The 26,853-nt window shown below is 40.9% G+C and overlaps 1 protein-coding gene across 3 annotated transcripts; it reads right to left on the reverse strand.

Moving 5' to 3' along the window:
• Positions 1–222: 222 nt before the first annotated feature.
• On the reverse strand, positions 223–24,515 carry snx22.L (sorting nexin 22 L homeolog). 3 transcript variants are annotated; one of them, NM_001092350.1, is given in 7 exon segments: positions 292–633; positions 1,717–1,784; positions 3,353–3,382; positions 6,403–6,497; positions 7,577–7,681; positions 14,715–14,798; positions 24,181–24,477. In NM_001092350.1, coding segments are annotated over 7 exon segments (585 nt in total). In that variant the 5' UTR covers positions 24,247–24,477; the 3' UTR covers positions 292–496.
• Between the last annotated feature and the right edge of the window lie 2,338 nt (positions 24,516–26,853).

Genomic DNA, 26,853 nt, shown 5'->3' on the forward strand with positions numbered 1-26,853 from the left:
CATCAGTTTTACCAGTGCCGGGCAACAGTACATAATATTTTCATTACTTTGAAACACTTTCATATTTTGGTGTTACTGTTCCTTTAACATAACTGAAATTCATCTAAAGCCATACTTTATTCTGTAACTTGCCCTGTTTTTCCAACAAAATATTTATCATACAATCGCTGTCAGAAATAATTTCCGTCGTGCTGGACACAATACAATTCTGTATATAAATAATTAATACATAAAGTGTTCTTTAATTGAGGCTGTATTCAAGTGTATAATCCCCATTGACCAGAAAACAGCAGAATGTCTTATTATACCAACATAGGGGTTAGACTATACAAGGCAATTGATGCTGTACATTTAAAGGAACACATCACACATTGTAATATATAATGTACAATGTACACAACTTGTATGCCCAAAGCAGTATATGAAAATATACAAAGCCTCGTGAAGGTGCGTGGGAGTTTTAGCAGTAGTTGTGTTGTTCTGGTAGGCCAGCCTGTCAGTGTTGTGGCTGCTGAACTTCCAAAACTTGTGTAGTTGTAATAGGTTTTTTGTTGACTGTGGAATGGTGCTTGTGGTCCTGGCGCTGGTAAACACCCTGCAGCACTCCGCGCAAAACACTGTTCTCTAGGATATCTAAATTAGAAGAAAAAAATTTTGAGTTGTTTAGTCTTGACATTTTCCAAAGTAAAGTTGTCTGTATCATTAGAGATCAGTGGTACAGCCCAGGCTACAAAGTTGGCCATACATGTAAAGATCTGCTTGTTTGTCAAGGTTGGATTTTGCAGTGAGCAATATTGGGCTGATTCAGTTTTCCCTTTAAGCCAACAATTGGACCATAATTGCCTCTATGCAGGATGAGGACCACATCATTGAGCAGATGCAGCCCTTGACCCAAAGGCTAAAGCAAACTTGCACTATCAATATCAGTCTGATTTCCAGATAGATCTACAGAGCCCACAAGCAGACTAAGGACTTTAGAAATGCCTTGGAGGCTTCCAGTTGAACAGCCCTGCTCCAAAGGCCTTTAAGTGAGCTAGCCTGCTTATGTGGTTCATAAACTTATTTGTTACATTATTTTTGAACTAACCAAGGAACCAAACAGCCATTGCACAGGTATGGGATCCGTTATCCGGAAACCCATTATCCAGAAAGCTCCGAATTACGGAAAGGTTGTCTCCCACAGACTCCATTTTATCCAAATAATCCATATTTTTAAAAATGATTTCCTTTTTCTCTGTAATAATAAAACAATACCTTGTATTTAATCCAAACTAAAATAAAATTAATCCTTATTGGAAGCAAAACCAGCCTATTGGGTTTATTTAAGGTTTACATGATTTTCTAGTTGACTTAAGGTATGAAGATCCAAACTACGGAAATATCTGTTATCCAGAAAACCCCAGGGTCCATACCTATAACAGATAGGGGCCCATTACACCGATACCACAGCTCTTAGATTATTTCCATCTAGTATTTTACTGGCTTTTATTTTTTCTGTTCACTTCATAATCAGTTATTCTTTTCTCTTACCATTTTATAACACATTGCAATGTAAGGGGTAATGTAATAAACAATACAAAGCTTGCTACAGGGCTAGTCAACTTTTTCAACCAATCAGCTGCTTGCACTTACTGGGTATTTGTTGAAACAGATATGGGTGACTGGACCTGGAAAACGGCTGTACCTTTAATTACATCTGCCCCATTAGTATCTTACCTGTGTCTGGTGGCAATATATAACAGTCTTTGTAGAACCCCACAACGGCCCTGTGTGATAATGGGGAGCTGCAAGAAATACACAAGAGACATACATGGCAGTTAACTGCATCACTTATATTACAATTAATGATAGTTTTTATAGGTCATGTCCTATTACAAATTTCATGGCCTTTACATGCTGTTATTATACTACTGTTTGGTGCCAGTACAAACACTCATTTCATTAATACAACAGAGACACAAGGCTGCAAACTGGTCACTCTAACCCGCATAATTTAGTGTTCTAATGTATCTGGCATGATGAGCCCAAACAGAATTTATTTACTCAACCTTTCTAGTAAAAGATCATTGGGATCATTTTCAATGTAGGACGCCGTGTTCAAAGTGCTAAAAAGGTCAAATCACTTTTCAGGCCGTGTCTTGCACTGTGTAACCTGCTGCAGGACGCTGCGCTCCTTTTTGGTGTGCTACACTTAGGGGCTTATTTATTAAGGATCGAGTTGTGTTTTCCAGTTTCTGGAGTTTATTTTTTTGGTCACAAATCACATTTTCTAAAAACTGGAATTTTTCAAGATTTATTAAACCCTGACCCTGGAAATAGAAAAAATACACCTTCTAAAACCTATCGAGGTCATGTAGGAGTCAATGGCAGAAGCCCTTTAAACCAAAGGTTGTTATCCCAAAACTTTTTAAGGTTTTTTGTTAAATTAGAAACCATTTGAGTTGTGAGTTCATTCAAGGTATATAAAACTCTTTAACACTTGACCTTTGATAAATAACCTTAAAGGAGAACTAAACCCTAAAAATGAATATGGCTAAAGAAGTGCACATTTTATATCGTGAACTTATTGCACCAGCCTAAAGTTTCAGCTTGTCAATAGCAGCAATGATCCAGGACTTCAAACTTGTCATAGGGGTCACCATCTTGGAAAGTGTCTGTGACACTCACATGCTTAGTGGGCTCTGAACAGCTGTTGAGAAGCTGAGCTTAGGGGTCATTGCAAATTATCAAGAAAAAAATGTAATATAAGCTGATGCTACAGGGCTGATTGTTTAATTCTGATGCTAATTGCACTGGTTTCTGTGCGTCCATGTAGTAATTATTAATTAGCCTTATATTGTGACATTTATATTCTATGTGTACTGTATATTGTGCGTAGGTCCCTAAGCTCAGTAACTGACAGCAGCACAGAGCATGTGCAGTGAATCAGCAGAAAAGAAGATGGGGAGCTACTGGGGCATCTTTGCAGACACAGATCTTTACTGCTAAAGGGCTGTGGTTGCCTTGGGCTGGTACAGAAGCCAAAAACATAATGTACAACATTTCTAGCTACTTATTTAGTTGGGTTCTCCTTTAAACACAGATTTTTAGCATAGTAAAGACACAAGTTTTACAGTAACAGATCTCCTCTACTTTCCCGGTCCCTCTAGCTATACTGTGCATAACTACTGAATATTTTACTGACAAGCAAGATGGGCAGTTTTCATTTATTGGCATTATTAATTATACATACAATTTTAAAAATACAAGCTAGATGTCAGAGGAATTGTGATGGGTTTATATGAATAACAGCACACTTCTACCTCATTTGCACTTTTAGTGAGGTTGAAAAAGAGCCCATTAAATATATTACCTTTCCCCTGCTATGAGGTCTCTTAAAGATCTAGAGGGAAAAGAAAAGAATATTCTCAGAAAATATTATATGATGTATCACAAAATGTTTAAAGGGGTAGTTCACCTTTAGTATGTTATAGAATGGCAAATTCTAAGCAACTTTTCAGTTGGTCTTCATTATAATTATTTTAAAATAATTTCAGCTTTCAGGGGAGGTCACTGCTCCCATCTAAACACAAATGCCCTGTAAAGCTACAGATGTATTGTTATTGCTACTTTTATTACTCATCCTTCTATTCAGGCCATTTCCTATTCATATTCCAGTCTCTTATTCAATTCAATGCATGGTTGCTATGGTAATTTGGACCATAGCAACCAGATTGCTGAAATTGCAACTGTAGAGCTGCTGACTAAAAAGCTAAAAAAACTCAAAAGCCATAAATAATGTCTCAGAATATCACTCTCTACATCATACTAAAAGTTAACTCAAAGGTGAACAACCCCTTTAAGGATATATATATATATATACACAACAAATATAATATACAAGGGAAATGATGCAGAGGAGGCTACTTTGAAATTAATTAAGCTGGCCATATACAGGCAGATTTTAACTGCCGATTCGGAACCCTTGAGACCAAGTATTTGCCAAACAAGTACAGTCCAGTGCCAATCTAAGCAACCCCATCCGCCGTCAACGAATTTAGGAAATCATCCGGCAGTGGCGGGGAGATTTTTTTTTTATTTTATTTAGGAAAGATTTTATTTACTATACAGACAATTGAGTGCTGCCCCCTCCAAAGCTTTATACCCAGGCCCTTGAGTGCATATATCAGGAGTGCCCATACTTTACTAATTCAAGGGCTACTTTTAGTGATGTTGTCCCATTATGATCTACATCCATAAATGCATTGTTAACATTCTGTTCCATGGAAAACAGGCCCGGACTGGCAAATCTGTGAGTTCTGGCAAATACCAGAGGGGCTGCTATAAGGTGCCATAGAAAGTCAGTATTTAGTGGGCTGGTGGGGACTGTTTGGGCCTCTGTGTGGGCTGATTGGGCCTCTGTGTAACTGAAATGCCGGGTCCTATTTTAATTCTCAGTCCAGACCTGATGGAAAATATTACTTAAATATTATATTGATTTATGAGAGCATTTATATTGCTGTATTTAACTTCAATTTCTAATGTAACCTTAACATAATAAATATCTGAATGAAAATCATGACATAGGAGGGTGATTTAGACAAGCTGTTTGTTGACAGAGTCTTGAGATCTACTGATCACCAGCTAATAGTCTACTCCCTATCTACCTTTTGGGCACCCCTGGCCTACATGGTAAATACAGCCCTGAGTACACTATTTGGCTTCAGAGCCAGGCTGGCTGGTAATTTTCAGTAAATGCGATACCCCTCTCCATTCTAGCAATGGACCTGCAGTATAGGATACCAGTACATTAGCTTATCCTTAGTGAAGTCACACAAAAAAAAAAGATGATTTTTGGTTTTGGCATACTTCTTTGAATTTCTGAGCACTGATGAAAATAGTAAGTCTATGAATGGCCATAGTTGTAATTACAGAGAGTCACACAGCAAGTTTATTACTTTCGTGCAATTTGGAAATAGAATGCAAGATTATAAATGATAAATTGCTTTATGTTTTTATCACATTACACTTTTGTGTTTATTAAGCCTTATCCTTAGGTTATCTTGTGTTTTGTCCCAAATATACCAAACCACAAGTGCACCTTGTCATAAAATGTTTGTCCCACAGAAGTAACACTTCGGTAACCCCTAGTGGTAGAAAATTAGAATACAGCAATAGATTATCCATATCTGCAGGGTTAGAACACAGATAAGTGTCAAATTTAACATAATGTAAATTAAGTCTAAAATCAATGTACTTTTTGTTTATATTAATCTCACATGTTAATTTTATAATATCATTAATGATATTCAAAAAAAAAACAATAAATTCATCCATATCTTGTTCAGTTCTGTCCTATAACATAATGTCGTCGGAATGTTATTCTTGTAATTTATAAATTGTTTAATTTAAGAGATGTTATTTGTATTTAGCTATATAGCAGCACATATGTACACAGTGCTGTACAAAGTGTAAACACAAACAGGGGTATAATTATTATAAGTAATACAGTAAAGATAAATCTATGCTTAAGTGCTTATGTATTTCAATACACAGTTGGGATGAGGTCTCTGTCCTGAAGAGCTTACAATCTATTAGGGAAAGGAAACAAACAGACACAAAAAGGGGGTGGAGTATAAGTGCATAAGACAAGGGCATGTTGCTGCAGAGGAAGATTAGTGAATTCATTTATCTAAAAGTTAATTTTAAAGGAGCTTAGAGAAATACTACAATAATTACAAATGTATGGGGACTATTAGGGCTCATCAGTTTAGTTTGTTGCACCTACCACAGAAATACATAGGGAATTGAGACCCTAAATATATTAAGGTGGGAGGGGGTCAAAAGTCTGACCCCCTTCCCATGCACACAAATAATAACAATCTATAGATTTATATATATTCCCCTTAACCTCAAATGATTCCTTTCTGCCCAGCTATCATCCAAGTGGTGCATTTGTGCCTGCTGATGCTTGTGACAGCCACTAGATGCTGCACCCGATCCCCGGCCTCCACTAACTCTAGTGCATGGTTAGGGGCCGGTGGCAGATTTGCTGAAGTAGAGAGTGCAGTTGTGTTACTGCAGCAAGAATATCTGCCCCTGGTAAATGTCTGTTTCTTAAAGGGGTTATTCACCTTCCAATACTTTTTTTTAGTTCAGTTGTTTGAGATAATTTGCCAGGAATAAATACTTTTTTCAATTGCTTTCTATTTCCTATATGTGACTGTTTATCTAATATTGAATCATATATTGATCACCAACCCTGTAAACATTTAGTTGATACATTGAAAAGTGTCTTTATTTCTCATGAACTATCTGAAAAGAACTGGGAAAAAAAAAGCGTTTGGAAGGTGGACAACCCCTTAAACTTTTACAATGTTAACACTGATCCTGCCTGGGAAGAGAAAGGAAAGAGATACTTACCCCGAGCTGCAGTCCTTTTTGTCTTTATGGAAGTGTCTGACTTTCAGAAAATCTAGCAGTTCCTTGGGAACATCTGTGTTGTACCACAACACACCCTGCAACAACAGTAACAGACCTTTCAGACCCTTACTCCCCCTTATGCATGTTAAACCTTGCTGCATCCTCTCCTCCCGGCAAAATAATGTCAACAATACTGCTTGGCTTGAGACCACCCCATAAGCCTAGATATCGCCTCAAATTCTCCGAGATTTTTACTTTATCAGTTTTCCTACAGAGCAAATTAATAGTTTAAAATGTGTCATATGGTGATACTGACTCATACTGGCCTGACATTTGCTACATTGTTTCAAAAGTCAGAAATAGTGCAGACAATATAAAGGGACATTGATTAATGTATAAAAGTGCTAACAAACTGTTGCATTATTCAAATTTGTTCCCATTGGTTCCGCTTTATGCAAACTCTGAATACAAATTAATGTAAAATTGACCAGACCTCTCTTCTGAGCACGTCAGATTTCATAGCAATTTATATTAATTCCTTTACACATTTTCAAGATATTCATTTTTACACTGCTAATAGAATACATTTGAAACAACAGTGTTACCTAATGGCATTCAACTGGCTACAGTCAGCTGAAAATTAATTTTGTCATAAAAGGAATGTCTTGAGATGTTGCTAACTTTAGAAAATTAAGCAGAGAATAGTCATCTAACAATGTTATGATTTATTAGTTCTGAGCAAAGCAAGATCACATGATGTTCCTTTTCCCACAAAATTAATTTTGAGCAGATTTGTAGCCAGTTGGGCAAAATAACCAGAAGGTGGAGATGTTGTTTCAAATTCATTAGTGGTATAAAAAATGATACTATCGTGCGAACTAGAAAAAAATTAACGTAAATTGCAAAATGGCTTAGGCCTTTTGAAGGGAATAGCTTGATGACTTTGAAAACAAATCCCTTTGTTGAAACTGAAGTTGTTAGTCTATAATACATTTCTGGGCACCAATATTTTCTCTCTTTTGCCAACTTGTGCACCACGTAAATGTATAAGCAGCAAGCAAGTGAAAAATGATTTCTTTACCATAATTTAAATAATGTCTCATTGCTCTATCATCTGCTACCAGAGCCCTACCTTCTAGCTACCACCAATACATGGTTACACACTCCTCCATACCTGTATATAGGCTTCTAATCCTTGCCTCCTCTGTTCCTGAACTTTGGACATCCAATTTGGTACTCGTTTTGGTGGAAAGTCTGGTACTTTGCAAGTCTTCTTCAGCTGTGAAGATAAAATAATATGCTACTCTTTCAATACCCATAAACCATAACAAGAACGATTAAATTTACAATGAGGTATACAATGAGATCTGCTCATTTGGGGAGGCTGACTAAACAAGCAGAGCTCCACCCACATACAGTACTGAAGTATGGGCACCCCAAAGTATTTTCAAACCTGTCTGATACATATCTGGATAATATCAATTGGGCATATGGTTCCCAGCAGCCAATATAAGTGTAGCTAGTTTAAGACAGCAGGGGTTATGATACTAGGAGTAATGGACGCTCTGATAGGTTAAAGATAGACCACTTCCTGGAAGTAACATCATATCTCTGGGCTCAGATTACAGCAGGGAGAGGAGCAAACTGAGCATGCTCAAGCCTAAGCCCTGGAGGGTTATGCTGAAAATAGGAAGTCTGATCCAAAAGCCCATGTGTACACAATAAAAGGAAAGCAATGCAGTGTTTCTTTTGACAGAGGAGCAGCATTACCTTGAGGGTTTACTGGTGTATTTATATAGACCTTTCTGATAAAGCATATTTAATTTTAGACTTTCCTTCTCCTTTAAAAAAATCAGGAATGTCCCAGTGCAATATACTCTTAAATATGGAAGGATCATGCTTAAAAAAGTAGTGTTTCAGGCTGATTTTTCAAAAATTTGTACAAAAACCCTACTAGTCCCGCTCATCGCTTCCACTTCCTGCTGCCTCCTTTCCCAGGCCATGCAGGGGAGCTACTGGCGAACAACACACTGCACAGCATCTAGGCCTGATAAGGAACTGAAAACGGTCTTTGCTTGTGTAACTGCAGGGCTGTGATTGACTGTCCCCCTCCTACTGAGTGTGTGACACTCCTGCCTCTCATTTGAAACATGGACATAGAGAGTACAGGCCTGGACTGAGATTCAAAATAGGCCCTGGCATTTCAGGTACACAGAGGCCCAAACAGGCCACACAGCAGCCCAAACAGCCTCCCACCAGCCCAATATATAGTGATTGTCTATGGCAACTTACAGCAGTCCCTCTGGCATTTGCCAGAACCCACAGATTGCCAGTCCGGGCCTAAATGTAGCAGAACTATAGGGTGCTCCAACAAAGGGGTCATTTTTAAAGAGAATACTTTTTAGACCAAAGTAAAGCCAGCACCATATATTATTCATTACTGCCTAAAAGACTGGAGGGATTTTTTAGTTATATGTATCATGATCTTTCAGTAGCTTATGAGCTGGTGACCGGAGGATCAGTTGCTCTGTATTATCCCCAAACACCCCGTTATTTCATCATTCTGGGTGTGTCCCATTATTCAGATGTTAAAAAAAATGACAAGGGAATTTGGTGGTGGTGTTTTTAAATACAAAGTGTTTTCTTTAAATGTAAAGCACAGAGTTTCAGATTCTATGGCAGCGAAACCATTAAAGTGGGTGATACATTTTCTAATACAAGACCCCATATTAGTAAAGCATTAGCTCCCCTGTGTAAAGGTAAGGCTGTTGGCTGGGGATGTTGGGTGGCTATGGAACAAAGATACCGGCACACAAGGCTTGATTTGAAGGAAAAGCCTTGCTTTAATTCAAAGTGCGGAAGTGCAATGTTTCAGGGCCACGCCCCTTTCTCAAGCATGGCCCCGAAATGTTGCACTTCAGCACTTTGAATTAAAGCAAGGGTTTTCCTGCAAATCAAGCCTTGTGTGCCGGTATCTTTGTTCCATTGCCTATTCCTGAGGTTGCCATATCCTCTACTACTGAGCACCAGGCTGTTATCTCTAGGGGTTGCCGTGGGTGTGTGTCTGCTCTACCCTCTTCCAGATGCTGGGTGGCTGTCATAGCCACAATTGGAGGACTGTGGTGAAGAGACTGGCAGCTACTGGCAAGGTAACTAGCTTGGAATATACACCATTGCGGGCACACCCTCGGTACCTGTAACCTACCTCCAGTATATGTTGCTTAACGTTTGCACTAGTACAAACAGCCCATAAATGGCAGCAATAGAGTATGATGGACAAGCTAAGTGTGGCAAAATAAAAACGTATTCACTTTTTAGAATAGCCATAATCACCTTTTCATAGGGTCCAAAGCTCCAACTGTATTAATATCAAATTATCTGTTCAGCCATATAAATGCTCTCTTCAGAAGATTTAAGCTTTACATAATGATTGCTAATTGTTGAGCGCCCTCTACTGGTAATTATTTAGAATAGGCATGACCGACAAAAATAGTAATAAAAAGAGAGGAATAAAAAGGAAGAAAGAATAAAATAAGAAAAAAGCATAGGAGTAATTCCGTCTTCTTTAAGGGTAAACACCAGTAAAAAATAAAATGATACAATTGTAATATTTGATTTTGGAGCAGTGCCGTGGTGTGGTTTGGGAGGGGGGAAGGCCTCTCCAGGGATGTTAACTTCTATGAATTACTTTTGTTCAGAATCACTGGGAGGAGCCAATATGTTAGTGACTCTAATGACTAATTTATTCCATCAACCGGTCTTTTGGAGTTTACTAAACTGTGCATGCACTACGCAATATGTTGGCGCTATATAAATACATGTTAATAATAATAATAACAATGTGAAAGTGTACAAGTTTGCATTAGGGACACCTGAAAAATGTAAAAAATTAAATGGCACAATGGCTCTACTTTTTCACTAGGCCAGTGAATTTTTTTCCTAAAAGGAACAATGGCCATGAGAAAAAAATGTAGTTTTGGATTCACTGGTGGGTGCTGGTAGCTGTACTAAGCACTATTCTCTTATTTCTGAGAATATAGAATGCTCAGGGATTACTACAGAGTTAATTATGCCAAAACTGGAAACAGACTGCTATGTTGGCTGTTAATGGGAAGCCTGTACTTACATTAGGAGATGTCTGTGCTTATCTTCTCATTTCCCTCTCTGGTAAATAACTTTGGAAATCACTTTGACTCATCCCATGCGGTGACAGTTCCACTTCTCACTGGAATGTGCAAATACGTGCTGTGGTTTGTACAGCAGCTACACTAGTCTAGGTCACCATTTACTGATTATTTTATTCCCCTTTTGCTTTTATGTCTGTGGTGTCTGTGGTGTCTGTGGTGTCTGTGTTGGCAGAAACAGGCACTGAGCAGTCTGTGCCCAACGCATTCCACCTTAGGAAGAGCCATGTCTTGTCTGTGACTCTCTGAGCTGCTCTTAACAACTCACACTTGCAACTGCAACTCACATGTGCAACTGTCTTCCTTTAGACAAGTGCAATGAAAATCTCTCAGCAGCAGGTAAAGGTAGATAGAGTTGCAGATGCACAAAAGATGGTTTAGGTGTGTCTCGTTTTTAGATACAGATATGTCGCCAGGTCACATCTGCAGGATTAGCTGTACTTTAGCTAAACTGTAACACCTAGGAGTCACCAATAGAGATTGTTACAGGCTGCAGAGTCACTGCAGCTCAGTCACAACCTCGCAGAGCCTGCTGTGCTAGGTACACAAATAAACAGCTAATAATGGAACAGTTCCTCAAATGGGATTTTAAAAATACACCATAACTCCCAGTTCTGTTTTTCTCTTTTTATGCAATTTAGAGAAAGTACAGAAGATAAAACAGGAATGACTTTACCTCATACTTAGCTGCTTCTACTGAATAACTTGGAATTTAACATTACAGAATATAGGTGACCATATGCAAGCTGCCAATTTGACTTCCCTTGACCAGAATGGCCCATGAAACATTACAACATGGCTGATTACATAAGCAGGGGGTTCAATTGCTGTGCAGTCACTCTTTGTGCCTGTATTTTTTGTTTTATGCCTTGAAACCATTCCTTGCATTTTGTCACTATGGGGCAAATTCACTTAGCAGCGAAAATGTACTAGCGACGCCTTTGCCGCACTTCGTCGCACTTTGCCGCACTTTGCCGCACTTCGTCAGGGCGCCGCTAATTCACTAAAACCCGAAATTGCGCTCAGGGAGGCGAATGGTAGCGAATTTGCGCTAGCGTTAATTTGTCAAGCAAAGCGAAGTTACACTAGCGATGCCTAATTTGCATATGGCACCAAGTTAAAGTTGAATGGACGTATATGTAGCAGCAAATACATTACACTACACAAGCCTGGGAAACCTTCATAAAATAAAATAGAGTTGTTATTTTGCCCTACACATGAGCCCACTGTATAGTTTACGTGCCATATGTTAGGAAATGTAGGGGGGAAGGAGGGTACCCCCAAAAAATGTTACAATCTTTTTTAGCCTATCACCCTTAAAAAAGGAAAAAACGCCAGCGTTTTTTTGGGACTTAGAAAAAATTTCAACTATTTTTGAAGCAATCCCTATCTATTCTATTGCACTTCACCTGGTCTGAGGTGGCGAAGTCAAGTCTGGCGCAAGAGGTAACATTCCATTAAATGCGCAAGTTAGTGAATTAGCGTAGTTACATTGACCCTTCGCCAAAGCCAACTTCGTCTGGCGTAAGGGTGCGAGGTAGCGCTAGAGTAGGTCCACTTTGCTAGCGAATTTACGCCAGCGCCCGTTAGTAAATCGGCGAACTAACGAAATTTGCTAGGCTTTAGTGAATTTGCCCCAATATTCTTTATCTGTATATTGGGATATCTCAAGGAACTCTGCATTAAGTGTTTGTGGAACAGCTCCCATTTACTCTATTTACCTAGTTTTGGGTCACTGGGGTTAAAATTTTGAAAAGTGGGCGGAGTCTACCACAGCCAATCAAATATCAGCCATTTGTTTAAATGGGAAGTTAAAACTGTCGCCGCTCTTAGTTTGTTAATGGGAGGGACCTCAAACTTGGCACAGTTGGTCACTGGAGGACCGTGATCAAAATCTGGAAAAGTGGGTGGAGCCAAAAACAACCAATCAGATTTCTTTGATGATTTCAATGGGAAAAATTAAAATTGCTGCCATTTGCACGTTATTGATGTCATGGACCTCGAATATCACAAATGTGGTCACTGGGTGTTTGCACTTCAAAGTTAGGAAAAGTGGGTGGAGCCACCAACAACCAATCAAATGTCATTCATTGATTTTCAATAGAAAAACCTAAAATTGCTGCCAATAAAGTTTTTTGCACAGAAAATGTATCATGATTACCCTGTATTCTGGCCAGGAATTGCCCCTGTGCCAAATGATGCCAATTTGGCAGTTTACTAGAGGTCCCCTGGTTGAGACCTGGATCTTTAAAGGGGACAAAACGTACAACTCAAAATCACCCTGATCATGTAGGCAGTAATGAGTAATACATGTGCCTAATTTTACTCTGAGCTAATAAATGTCCCCTTTATTGGAGCTCCCCAACCACCCCTTCTGTTCCCTGACTGTTGTTCAAATTAGTGGGTATGAGGTGGGTAGCCAATCACAGCTCTGCATTTACTCAAGCACTATTCTTAGCATATTCCTTCTATCTATAGAAAAGTATAATGTAAAGGTACATTATTTAAGATGACAAAATAGTCCCCAAAAATGACTGTAGTTTTATCCAGCCTGGTTACAGGAAGGGGACTGATTTGATTGTCTTGGAGGTGGGAGAAGTGGGAAAAGTGCCTGAAGCTTGGTAGTATCCACAGGATACATATGGGAAAGGTGGAGGACTCAAGCGAAGCCTGGCTTTGATACAGGGAGGGCAAACAGAGGAGGATAAAATGATTCCCTGCTGCACTCCAAAAGGAGAGACACTGTCTAGGAAGGCAGGAAGAAAGCTTCATTGGCTAAACTCGGCCATGAGGTAAAGATTGGAGCTTAGGGTTGCCTCCTTTCGGGCCTCGTGGTTCGGGTGGGGTGCCTGTAACACCACGGGACAGGCCACTGATGTTGTGAGTGGACTGTTGACATCATGGGGCAGAACTATGACGTGGTAGCTGGTAACTGGTCGATCATCACATCAATCTAGGACAGTGATCCCCAACCAGTAGCTCGTGAGCAACATGTTGCTCTCCAACCCCTTGGATGTTGCTCCCAGTGGCCTCAAAGCAGGAGCTTATTTTTAAATTCCAGGATTGGAAGCAAGTTTTAATTGCATAAAAACTAAGTATAGTGCCAAATAGAGTCTCCTGTAGGCTGCCAGTTTACATAGAGGCTACCAAATAGCCAATAGTAGCCCTTATTTGGCACCCCAAGGGACTTGTGTTGCTCCCCAACTCTTTTTACATTTGAATGTGGCTCACGGGTAAAAAAGGTTGGGACCCCTGATCTAGGAGAATCATGCCCAGTTTTCCAAATTTGGAAAACCAGGTAGGAAGTTTTGACCGGGGCAGGCTTAATGAAAATCGGGCTGTTCAGGTCAAAACCAGACAGTTGGCAACACTATTGGAGCTCCACCTACACAGAGAGAGCATGTCCTGTTACCTGCCAAGCTGCAAGCCATTCAGAAAGTGACCGGTTCCACGTGGAGAGTGTCAGTATTGTAAAGCTGCTCTTTGAACTTCATGGTGCCAGTCCCTGTGAGCACCCCAATCAGTAAGCCACCATGGAGAGGATATTGGCCCATAAGTATATGGCCTTAGTGTGAGGACAAGTCTTGTGTGTATGCCTGTTACACTGCCTTTTCTAATAAGAATTACTTTGAAGAAAGTATTGTTACCTGGGTAATAAGGGCTCTTAGGATGCAAGGAACTAAACTGTGCATACATTAATCCCATCCAGAGTAAACTGTGGGACTGGTACTTCCAATAACTGTGTTAGACAGTCAGGCTGAATTTCATTAGCAAGTTAGAGGCCTGTTTATGCTGAAATATGATCTATTCTAAAAGAGTGTGACAAGAAAGGGCTAAAAGTGGACACAGGTTAAATGACAGGGTTAAAAAAATAACACTTTTATGGGCTAAAGCTAAGTAACTGCAGTTGGTTTTACATACTAAATATTAGAAGCAGGCACAGACTGGCAATCTAAGGGTTCTGGCAAATGCCAGAGGGGCTGCTCTGAGATGCCATAGAAAGTCACACCTTAGTGGGCTGATGGGGGACTGTTTGGGCCTCTTTGTGGGCTGTTTGGGCCTCTGTGTACCTGAAATGGCAGGGCCTATTTTGATTCTAAGTCCAGACCTGATTAGAAGGTCCCTTACCAGCTTATGAAGTGCATGGAATTCACTGTAGCGTCTTTCCAGTGTATGTCTGCGGCCGTTGAACAAAACATCCACTCTAAAGACCTGTCAGGCAGAAAAGAGATATGTAAGTACTCCCTGCTCTTAGTATGAGGTGTATACTTGTGACAACATCAGACAGAAAGTGCTGCAAATTTCCATTGCTCCTCTACAAGCAGATTGGACTTTCAAGTAGGCTACCACTATTGAGAATCATGGATTAAAGCAGGAGACCCCAACATTTTTTACTTGCGAGGCACATTCAAATGGAAAAAAAAGTTGGAAAGCAAAACAAGCATGGCTATTTGGTAGCTCCTTGTGGACTGGCAGTCTACAGAAGACTCTGTTTGGCAGAACACCTCATTTTTATGGAACCAAAAGTTGCCTCCAAGCCAGGAATTCCAAAATACGCAACATCCAATGGATCAATGAGCAACATGTTGATCACAAGCTACTGGTTGTGATCACTGGATTAGGGTGTCCAGTAACAGGATGAAGGAGACCCTTCTGAAAGCGAGTCAAAATGGAACTAGGGCTAATTTAAAAAAGTGGAGTAAAGAGTACAGAAATCACATGCAGAGCAGTGCATATTGCTCCTGTCCCCATGACAAAATTATTTTAGCCTGTGAATGGTAAGCTTGTGGATGCAATTTGCACCATTTGGATGTGTCCAAATGTACAAATCCTAATTATATGTCAGTAATGCCAAAGAAAGAGTATGCAAAGCACATTGGGAGTCCTGCACTTAGAGCATGCTCAGTCAGGCTTTCAGTACAGTCTTGTTATCTTAATTGTTCAGAATGTGCCATCATAGGTAAAGCCTGAGGAAGATGCAGAGTGCACAATGCAAAAAAAAGAAATATTTGAGTTATTTGTATGTGGTCACGGACTCTAGCAGCTATTTAACTCCAAGACAGCAGGTACAGTCAGAGTAGGGAAATAATCATTCAGATCAATGCACAAAAACATAGAAAAACTGCTCAATACGGTCTAAAACTTACTGAAAGTTATTTTTAAGTGAACTTTGCCTTTTTTGTTACCTATTGTCTGTCACACAGAGGAGGATTACATGTAAATAAACACCCAGTATGTGAAAGACCTTTATGTAACATATCCAGGATGCATTTATCCTACCTAACACCTGGGAGGGGTTTTCTCCAATCTCGAGGCTCGGAGAAAGATGAAGAGTTTATTGCAATAACATTCTAAACATTTTTTTGACAGGACAAAACTCACAGAAACGAAAGAAAGGGCTGTAAACAGCACTCTAACTTATAATAAAGTAAACTGATGATACAATAAACATTTTACAGCCAGGTCCCTGCGAGGACTGAAATATTCTTTCTTGTTGGTGATGTATAATCAACACAATTGAAATAATGTAAAAAAAAAGTATGCCCTGTACTTTATTGATATGTAATGCAATTTGCCCAGCTAGCACCTCAGTTTGGGGAATGATGAATTTTGGGGCTGATATTGATGTAACTGGCAAACAATAAGCAAGCTGACAGTCACACTAATATAACAGAGGCGGCTGGCTCTGGGTGCTGTGTTTATACAGTCTTACAGCCCTCAGTGTTGTTTAAACACCTGACCAGTGTCTGATCTCTTCCAAGCTATTTTAGGCCAAATGTACTCTGCGAAAAACCTTATAAGTGCATAGCTGATTAAACACAGCATTTTTGCAGTAGTGTCTATGTTAGCAACTGACTCTACACACATTTAGATGAGAGCAGTCGGCTCACAGTGGAATCCAGTACAAATTCTCTGGTACTATCAGAATAGTGAAGCCAATGACTGTGACAGTTGTGCAGATGCATCCATACACCTGCTCTGTCTTAGCACTTCTGGAATCTAGAATCTAACCCAGGCATCTCAGTCCCTGGAGTAGGTGGTGTTGCTTGCGGTACTGTGCAGTGGTATAACTTTTTGTGGGTGTACACTTATAGGTATTACCATCCAATACACTATTTCATACAATAATCTGGGTATGTTAAAGGTGTGGTTAAACAGCCTATGTCATTAAAAAACAATTTACTAAATCATCTTTATTCGGACAGTTGAACAACCCCTTTGAGCAAATGATCATGCCAGATATTCATGTGCCATGGGTATTGATTGTTTCTGAGACGACAGGTTAGAAAACTGTGGTCTTGTCCCCTTCTTACAACAATGTCTGTACATGTTCAACCAATCTTAAGTACATTCATTCCAGAGTATGACATCTAAAAAATGTAAATTCCTACTGCTGTCTTTGCATGCACGGCTGCCTGATGGCCAATCTTTTTACAAATTAAAGTCTCTCCCTACTAGCAGTCTTTTAAGAAATGATATATCAAACTAAATGCCAGACAATCCTACAGCTGACTGCAGTGTACACAACAATATCTGTATGGCCACCTTGCCATCTCCAGTTCCTGTCTGCATTTCTAATGAGGGGCACAAACATTCTCAGGTTATGTTTCACTTATGTTAACTATGTATGCCTCTATAGACATGCACACAGGCTATCTGATGTAGCTCACTGGATGTGGACTTTAGCTACATCAGCATGAGGCATTGGCACTAGGGTGAGCAGAGGAGGCAAGTTTCTGCCACTACTGATATCACACCAAGGCTCATCATCATTGAGTTGTGTATCAGAAAACCTGTGCAAGTGTTTATTTGGGAAACCCTACATCTTGTGTTCCCCAGTTATAGTTAGTGATGACACATGCCCATCTCATACCTCCCAACTGTCCTGTTTTTCACAGCTCAGCCCCAGTTTCCTAATGAGATTTCCTGAGTTTATCTTTGATCTCCTGTGCGAAGGCCAGAAAAAGATACAAAGTTTCTAAAACTTAATTAAATAAGAGGCTTTTTGGCAGAGCCCAGAATATTCAGCACCTGCACTTAAGATACATTTGTAACAATTTAAGATAAGCAAAAATACAATTGTAACTATTTAAGATAAGCAGGACTTTTGGGAGAACTGATATTTACAGCTTAAAGGGCAATTCACCTTTATTAGCAAAATTGTGTATTACAATCCTTAGAGTGAGATACAGCTTAAGGAGATGAACCAAAATGAACCATTTCAACAACTGATTCTCCTGCTGTTATTTCATATACTGAATCTGATCACAGGTGCATAACTGGCAACTGCACTGCTGAACACACTAATGTACTGCCTGCTGAAAAGTGCATCATTTATTTTATTCTTGTAGCGCAAACCATTAAAGAAATCCGGTTCAATGAACTTTGCACACTTGATGATAATCATTTGCTCAAAGCAATATTTTGCTATTGCCAACATTATTCAGGTGCTAAAATAAAGGACAAGGGATTCCAGAAATAGGACACCCCCATGCACTTTATTGATGGAATGAGATCAGAGGTAACATTTTACCTACAGGCACAAACAACACTGCTGCCACAGGTCAACACTACCATAGATGGTGTATGCACATTAAAAAGATCTGTACAGCTAATGCATACTTTTGTTTTTTTGGAAGCCGACCCTTAACCTTTTCAGCCCTACCCCCACAACATCCTTATGCTTAATATGCCCCTAGGATTGAGCAAATTCCACCTCCACCAATACTGGTCCCTGCCCAGTCTGCTTGAATGCTGCTAAGATTGTATGGATTCACTTTGTTTCTAAACAATAAGAATGGATCTTGTTACCTGTTCACTGGCACTGCCAAGAGACACTGCAGCGTGTATATGTCTGAAGAAATGTGTCATAATCTATCCCAAAAGCCACTCTGCACAAAATGTATCTACCATATTTTGAATTCAGAAAAGTTATAAGTTGACAACTTTAAACCTTTTTCCCCATGTGAACCAAGAGCATAATGTAAAAATGTCAATTTATACTGGGCTCACGATTAATAGATACTGCAAAAAATTGCAATTATAGTATAGTAAATTCCCATTGTGGTGATTTATTAAAGATTTTCTGTTTGTACACGTATAAGTGCTCACTTACGACTGCAAGCACAGTTGTGCTTGTGCAAAGATGGACACAGTCATTGTGTGAACTGATGCTGAGGTACTTGCATCCAAACAACCTGCATGCACTAGAGTTGCACTTGGTGCCTGTTATATCCCTCTTTGTATTTACTATTGTGTGCTTATGGTGCTATGTAAATAAACATGTCAAAACATAGAGGTCAATCAAGTGAACAAACAACCACAAATTTCAACAGTGAAACAGAAGAAAGTAAAAGTATTACAAAGAAAGGAATGGATAGATTACAAGCTCTAAAGAGCAGGGTCCTCCTTTTTTCAGTATTTTGTGTAATTTGTAGGTTTGATGTCTGCACCATTCTATTATACAGCTCTACAGAATATATTGGTGGCTCTTGTAAGGAAAGAAATAAGTTAAAATGCTTATACCAGCTTCTAGTGCTTGAATACAAATACACAACCACACTACGGAAACATAAGGGTTCAAGCACACGGGCAGATTAGGGGAGATAAGGCGCCTGCCCAATTGTCTGAGGGGCGACAATCTCCCCAAACTGCCTTCCCCCTGCTATAATGAGAAAACGCCAGAGCCAATGCACTCGCGATGCTTCGATTCCTGAAGTCGCCCGAAGTTTCCTCATGAGGCAACTTAGGAAATCGAGGCGCCACAATCTTGCCTAAGCTATTATTGTCTCAGTATGGCTAGTCGCAGCCTCCTCTTTCACCTCTTATAGACCTGTATTATGTCACAGTCAACTAACAAGATGTTGGCAATGGTCAAGGCCTAGATGACAAGCAGATGTGGAATGGTATCCCTGGCATGTATAGTCTGAAGTAACCAATTTAATAGGGACCTTAAGGTGGCTATGCATGAAAAGATGCACTTGTATGGCGAGGTAGCCAAACGACTAGATTTCTCACTGATATGCCCACCTTGAGGCCCTGGGGCCCAAACGATTAGATTTCAATGCTTGTAATGCTGGTGGTTGGACTGAGGGCTGCATCAACGAACTGATGCCGTCCTCAATCCGACAGGAATTTTAAGCCTGCCCAATCAACATCCGGGCAATTTTCTTCCAGTTATTGCTCACAGAAGCCTGTTGAAGAGCCCCATACACTGGGCAATAAGCTGCCGACTTTGTCTGTTGGCAGCTTTTTTCGGCCTCTGTATGGCCACTTTTAGATAATAAATTTCATTGGGGTAGGGACACGAGTGTAGAATGGACAATCTTTGAAAAGCTCAGTGTACCTTCTGTAATTATTATACAATCATTATATAATAGTTACTTATCTCCCAGCAAGTAGACAGCAGCAAAATCTATAAATTGACCCCACTGTTACATTTTTATTTATTTTTTTCAAAGTGGGAAAGAAAAAGCTGGAGCTGTTGCTTTGGTTTCTCCTCTTGTTGAGCTCAAAGGTGGCCATACACTGGCAGATTTTTTACTTCCAAACGACCGATTTAAGAACGTTCCGATAATATCGGTAAATTATTGGATAGTTGATGGTGTACGAACGATTTTTGGATGAACGATCGTCTCAACGTTATCTTTCAGAAAATTGATCGGATGAGTTTAAAAATTTTAGTCGTTCAGGGATAAACAGGGTCAAACTGGGGGGCTTGGGGCCCACCGGGGCTACTGGCCCTGGGCCTCCCTCCGGCACTCCGGTGCCGGGTATGTGTATGCGAGTCAGCGCCACGTTAATGCGCATGCGAGCTGCGCAACACTAGTGCGCACGCATGAAATTTTGATTTTGCCGCGACCCCCGACAAAGAGGGGTCGCTCGCCACTGGGAAGCGGATCTGGCCCAGTCCGACACGGAGGATAAAATCCCTCTTTGCGCATGTCAGGATTGTAGCACAAGCCAACAAACATATATGGAACAACTAACATATACGGAAGGACCCTAACGTTCTCTGCTGAAAGCTTCATTTGTAACTACACGAACTATGTAAAGAAATAATTGTTGCTGATTGCAGGAATATCACCCTATCACCTCATATGTGAAAGAAGTTTATTATGCCATAGCAAGACATAAATCCATTTGTCTGTATGGAGCAGGGAAGGAGAAACTGACTATATACTACAGACAGTGACACAATGCTAGCACCACTCCTCGTTTGTTGTTATATCTGTTCATATGATCGTTCTCCGTGGATGGCAAATCGTATGGTAAAATAATCGTCAGACGATCATTTAACGATACGATCGTTCATCGCAGAACGATAAAAGTATGCCCGCGTATGGCCACCTTAAAGGTGGCCATACACGGATAGATCCGCTCGTTTGGCGATGTCGCCAAACGAGCGGATCTCCCTCCGATATGCCCACCTTGAGGTGGGCAATATCGGGCTGATCCGATCGTGGGCCCTAGGGCCCAACGATCGGATCCTTCACGTTCGCAAACGGGCGGTCGGATCGCGGGACCGCATCAACGAACAGATGCGGCCGCGATCCGACGGGATTTTTAACCCCATCCGATCGAGATCTGGCCGACTTTCGGCCAGATCTCGATCGGGGAAGCCCGTCGGGGGGCCCCCATACACTGGCCAATAAGCTGCCGACTCGGTCTGTCGGCAGCTTTTATCGGCCCGTGTATGGCCACCTTAAGAGTTGGTTGCTGTAAAGGTTTAAATTTCTGTTCATACTAACTTGCTGCAAGGGTTAAACTCAGAATATCAGTGCCTGTTTAAATGGGACATGCAAGGGGGTGTACCAATATACTGTAGCACTTACCATCATAAACCATTTAACCTATTATTAAATAGATACAGTCATCCCTTAATTATCTTTTCCCATACACAAGGTTAAACAGGGACTTTTGGTATAAAATCCTGTGTGATCCCAATCTAACTGATCTGAATACTCCAAACTCCTGGTGAGTGTTCTACTGGATTAATTGCACTCGGGTCTCGCTGAGAGCAGTAACAGTTTTCTAGTTACTAAAGGGAGTTTATAAATGCCATATTTTAGCAGGTCTGTGTTTAGATCCTATTAAAATACGCCTTAATAAAAATAAATTTACCGTGTCCCTGTTTATTACTTATGGGCACCAACATGAGAGGTACTTTATATTATTTTTAGGCTTCCTGCGTGAGGATGCACAGCATTGGGTAAGTGACTGGAGACACCTGAATAATATAAGAATGTGTGAGTGGGCTCTAACTCAAATTGAATCTTACCTACCAACGTACCAGCGAGATATAGAAAACGTGACTAGCGTTGACTCAAAAAATCCAAGTGAGGCGATACCCATTTCCAAGTAAAGCAGTAGCTCTGATTTTCATTAAGTTAAAAAGGCTTTATTAGGACATTCATAGGCCTAACGCGTTTTGTGCCTGTGTGGGCACTTACTCATAGGCTATAGGTCTCCGCCAGGTACAATCCTTTTAAAGTAGTGTCGACCAATTAGACTACATTTGGCTCCCAGCACTTGGCACATCTGCACCAGTGTATTTCAGCTGGCATATAATACTTGATTCCCCAGTGTGCCACCTGTCATTCACATTAATAGAAGTAACAGCTTTTCATCCCAAAAATGTACAAAGGTGCATTGTCTGCTGTCACAAGCAGTTCCCATTCACACGAATGACAAGCAGCACAGAAACATAACTCTGTCTGCTGAAATATGTTGGTGAAACATTACTGTAGGTGCTGTAGGTATTATGGGGTAAAGTGTTCTGCTAAAGGCAGGCTGCTAATAGTTAGGTTGGCAAGCACAGACTCCATTGCTTTGAAACTGTTCAGGAACCCTCAAATGTGATGGAGACACCCTTATGTAATAAACTTGCAAAAGAAGAACGCATTAAACACTGGTCTGAATAAATGCCATTGATTAATGACAGACATATTTTTTTTCTTATATCGCAGCACATGTGCTTGTGACCTTTGCCTGGTAAATGATCATCTGCAAGTAAGTTTTTTTCTGCCCATATCTCACAATATAAACACCTAACACAATAAAAGCAAGTATTTATTCAGCTTGCAGGGATACTGTCTGGGCTGGGGTTTTCTGCTAAATGTTTGTCATTAGTCAGTGCTGCTCAGGCTCCGTCCAACACAGAGAGATCTTGCCCGGTCACTGTTCAAAGTACACTGCACGGTTAGGTTAATGTACATAAAAACCGGTCTGGGTTAACATGGATATGTAGGTGTGTCCATGGCCACATGCAGTATGAAAAGAGGTGATGTTGGAGAATTATAAAGAACTTCTTTTATTCATTTGGAATTACTGTCAGCCAAAAGCAGCCTTTAAAGTACATGTCATTATAGCTGCAATTGTCTGGGGATGTTGGGAGTTGTGAGGATATAAATCAGGCATGTCATCCCTTTGGGAGATGAATGCAGCCCTCTTGTTGGTACTGTGTGGCCTCGGGCATTCACCCCCCTGCTTTTTACTCTGTTCTCTTTTGTTATAGTAACTATTGTAAGTTCTGACAATGCAGTTCAAGGGGGCAGGCACCATGGGAGATTCATGGGGGGGGGGGGCCCTCCAGGCAGCTCACCTGCATCATCATTTAGATTTAAGAACCAGATGGAAAATTCCTGGAGGGGGGGGGTGGCATGGACCTCACAGTTTCCCCAATTCTCTCTCCTATGCAACGAGGAGTTACGCTGGTTATAACTATACATATTACAGTGGAATAAAATAGTTATTTAGTATACATTTATACATTTGATCAATAATGAACTAAAGATTGTTGGTAAAGGAGTTTGGTTACACTTCACGTGTGTCCAATCAGAGCTGTCCTTAGGGGATGCCAAATATGAGCAGCTGTCCTGGTCCTGCACTTGAGAAGGACAGGGAGAGACCCTTTGCTGATTGCAGAATCATTTATCAACTCCTCCATCAATATAAGGGGGCCCTGCATTGGATAGCTTTCCCACGGCCCCTCAACCTGTTAGTACTGCAATGTGGCCAGTAAGTGTTCCTGCAAATACTCCAGCCCCCACCATGCTTCAACAGACAAAAGGTTTCCACAGGCATGCTGGGACTTGTAGTACAACATCTATAGGCCACATCATTATCCAGAGATTGACATAGTGTTATGTGTACAAGTGACAAGGATCCTCCCAGCTCTCAGTACAAGGGCCTGACTTGCTGTTGGTCAGATAAGAGGCACAGGCTGCTGCTTCTAGAACATTTACCCCAGAGACACAAATAATTCACAATCCCGTGTAACAATTAACACTCAGCAGAGAAATGGAACCCCCCCTGCTGTACAGTAACTCCTGGCAATGCCCTGCATCCACTCAGCACCTCACTGATTTAGGAAACGTCCCTAATACATAGTATTCATCAAAGCTCTTTCTCCCAATATAAATGGAATGAGAGAGAGTCAGTGATTATTGGCAGAGTTCAGAGCTGGGGGGGGTATTAGTGAATGGGCACAAGAGACAGGGACAGAGTCCAGACAATGCATGAAGGAGGCGCAGCTCAGTACAGACACTCTCTCAGTACAGACACACACTGGCACTTCTCCCTATGGACTTACAGTGTGAGTCTTGTCGCCGGACTTGTACAGCTGATGTCCCACTGACGGGATGAACACTTGGATCATACTCTCACACTCACACCGACCAACAAGCAACGCGCAACCGGCGGACTCAGGGGAGAAACTCAAAGTGTCGGCATGTCAGCAACTGAGCGATCCACTCACGGGGCACCGTCGCAATCCGGCCAATCTGTTTGGATCTCTTAACCGCATCGGTTGGCAAATGAGTGCGACTGTGTCCGGGTATTTCACATCGGGTCAGTAGGGGGCTCTCAAATCTGATGTATTCATGCCACCCCGCCCCTCCGCCCCCTCCGCCTGTGCTCTGTCTGTGCCCTCCTCAGCTGTTTCATACTTTGTAACCCAACCCTGCTCACTCGGCCCCGCCCCACTCCATTCATGTGCACTTGTGCATCAGCTCAGCCTCCTCCCCCACTCCTCTATTATCCTATCCGGACAGGCCTGCTACTACTGCTACTACTGCAACTACTGCTGCTACTACTACTACTACTACTGCTGCTGCTGCTGCTGCTGCTGCTTCTACTACTACTACTGCTGCCTGCTATTGCTGCTACTACTGTTGCTACTACTGTTGCTACTACTGCTGCTGCTGCTACTACTGTAGCTACTGCTACTACTACTGCTGCTGCCTGCTACTGCTGCTACTACTGTTGCTACTGCTACTACTGCCTGCTACTAGTGCTGCTGCTGCTACTACTGTTGCTACTAGTGCTGCTGCCTGCTACTACTGCTGCTGCTACTACTACTGCTGCTGCTACTACTACTACTACAACTACTGCTGCTTCTGCTGGAGGTGCTTGTTGTTGTCGGAGTGGTGGCCCAGATGCGGTCCCTCGGTAGCTTAGCGTTCTGCTCGGGGGACGCTGTCCCTTCTTATTGAATCCATTTATGCATCTCTGTCTGTTGCAGTTCTGTGCCAACTGTCCTGTTCAGTAACAAATGCACATGCAACAGCTGACTGGCTTATTAGAGAACAAGTGTCGCTTTTCTATTTTCCCGGAGCCTTACAACAATAACTTTTTAATGGCAAAAAGCTGGAGTATCAGTTTCGCCCCCCCCCCCTGTAACTCCATCTTTTGGAATGTGAGTATTAACGCAAGCAATTAACGCCAAAATAATACAGCTCTTTCAAATTGGAGTAAGATTTTACCGACAAGCTGATATGGTCCATAGGTGCTGCTCCAATTATTAAAAGTGGCAGATAAAACAACTCTGGGTCAAAATGTACAAAAATCCATTATTAACTAAACCGTCGTAAGGCTTTTTGCCTATTCTTCAGTTTAATATTCTAGTTATGCAGCATTAAGACAGCTCTATAATATCTACCATAATAAAAATCTGATTCCTCTAGACCAGGGGTCCCCATCCCCAACCTTTTTTTACCTTTGAGCCACATTCAAATGTAAAAAGAGTTGGGGAGCAACACAAGTGTGACATATTCCTGGAGATGCCAAATAAAGGCTGTGATTGGCCATTTTATAGTCCCTATGTGGACTGACAGCCTACAGGAGACTCTGTTTGGCAGGACACCTGGTTTTTATACAACTAAAACTTGTCTCCAAGCCTGGAATCCAATAATAAGCACCTGCTTTGAGGTCACTGGGAGCAACATTCAAGGTGTTGGGGAGCAACATTACTCACAAGCCACTGGTTAGAGATCACTTAGGTACCTCCCCATCAGCATCTGACTCCAATAGAGAACCCTTTTAGTTCTTCCCTGTGCCTTATATCAAGTACAAGAAGCACACAGACTATTGATAGATAAGTGTTCCCAAGTTTAAATTCCTAAAATTCCTAAATCCTAAAAGGGCTCTGCTTGCTCCCAAGTCCCACATATCTATTTGTGCCTGTCGAATAACAGTTAAACAGATTTACAGGCACGTGGAATGTATATTTTGGGTATGTCCAATAAAAAATGATAAATATGGATATAACATAGTTTAAAACATTTACATTTACAGCATGTGCACAGAGTGAGTATACTTTGCCTCTATATACAGTATTTGTTTCACCAGAACTATAGAGCAGCATCTAGTAGCGTGAGTTTTCCTCACACAATATCATGAAACATATGAAATATTTATGTATTTCAGTCAGCCACAAGACAGTATCTGAATTCCCCTTGTACAGCAGGTTGTCTGGGTGGCTATACATGTGGTTGGAGTCCTGCATTACTTAACTGATCCACAGCAACTTAATAATGTAAGTACTAAAGCACAAGCCAGGGCTCTTTAACTAAAAGTTATCTCATTAGGTGGGGCAAAATAATAAAGGGGACAATGGAACAATTATAATACAATAAAAAAATATCATGGAATAACTACTGATTATGAAATGGGCGTAGAGTACAATAACATCACACAGCCCAGAACAGGAGCTCTTACAGTCAGACATAGTTATTTCCTTACCTTTCTTTGAGTACTCCTGTTACATTTGTCTGCCAAATGTACGTTTGCATGATATGGCATAGGCTCTGGCTTCCTCTTGGAGGGGCAAAGCAGTGAATGAGGGGTTGAGGGCCCAGTTTGATGACCAAATAAAGCGAGATTTGAGGGCAACCTTTTATGTGTCAAGGGGGTGTTAACTAAATGTTGGGACCACAAAATGAGGACTGGAAATGAAGAAGTAAGAAAACATTACTTGTGTACTGCC

This window comes from Xenopus laevis, chromosome 3L, assembly GCF_017654675.1.
Source record: "Xenopus laevis strain J_2021 chromosome 3L, Xenopus_laevis_v10.1, whole genome shotgun sequence".
In the NCBI taxonomy this organism is placed as follows: Eukaryota; Metazoa; Chordata; class Amphibia; order Anura; family Pipidae; genus Xenopus; species Xenopus laevis.

Excerpts from the sequence above, each read along its gene's own strand:
- snx22.L (XM_041585082.1), bottom strand. The coding sequence starts at position 24,246 with ATGATCCAAGTGTTCATCCCGTCAGTGGGACATCAGCTGTACAAGTCC. Across the intron at positions 7,682-14,714 it reads TCCATGCACTTCATAAGCTG|CTGAAGAAGACTTGCAAAGT; the intron begins GTAAGGGACCTT and ends TTATCTTCACAG. Across the intron at positions 634-1,716 it reads TATATTGCCACCAGACACAG|ATATCCTAGAGAACAGTGTT; the intron begins GTAAGATACTAA and ends CTTCTAATTTAG.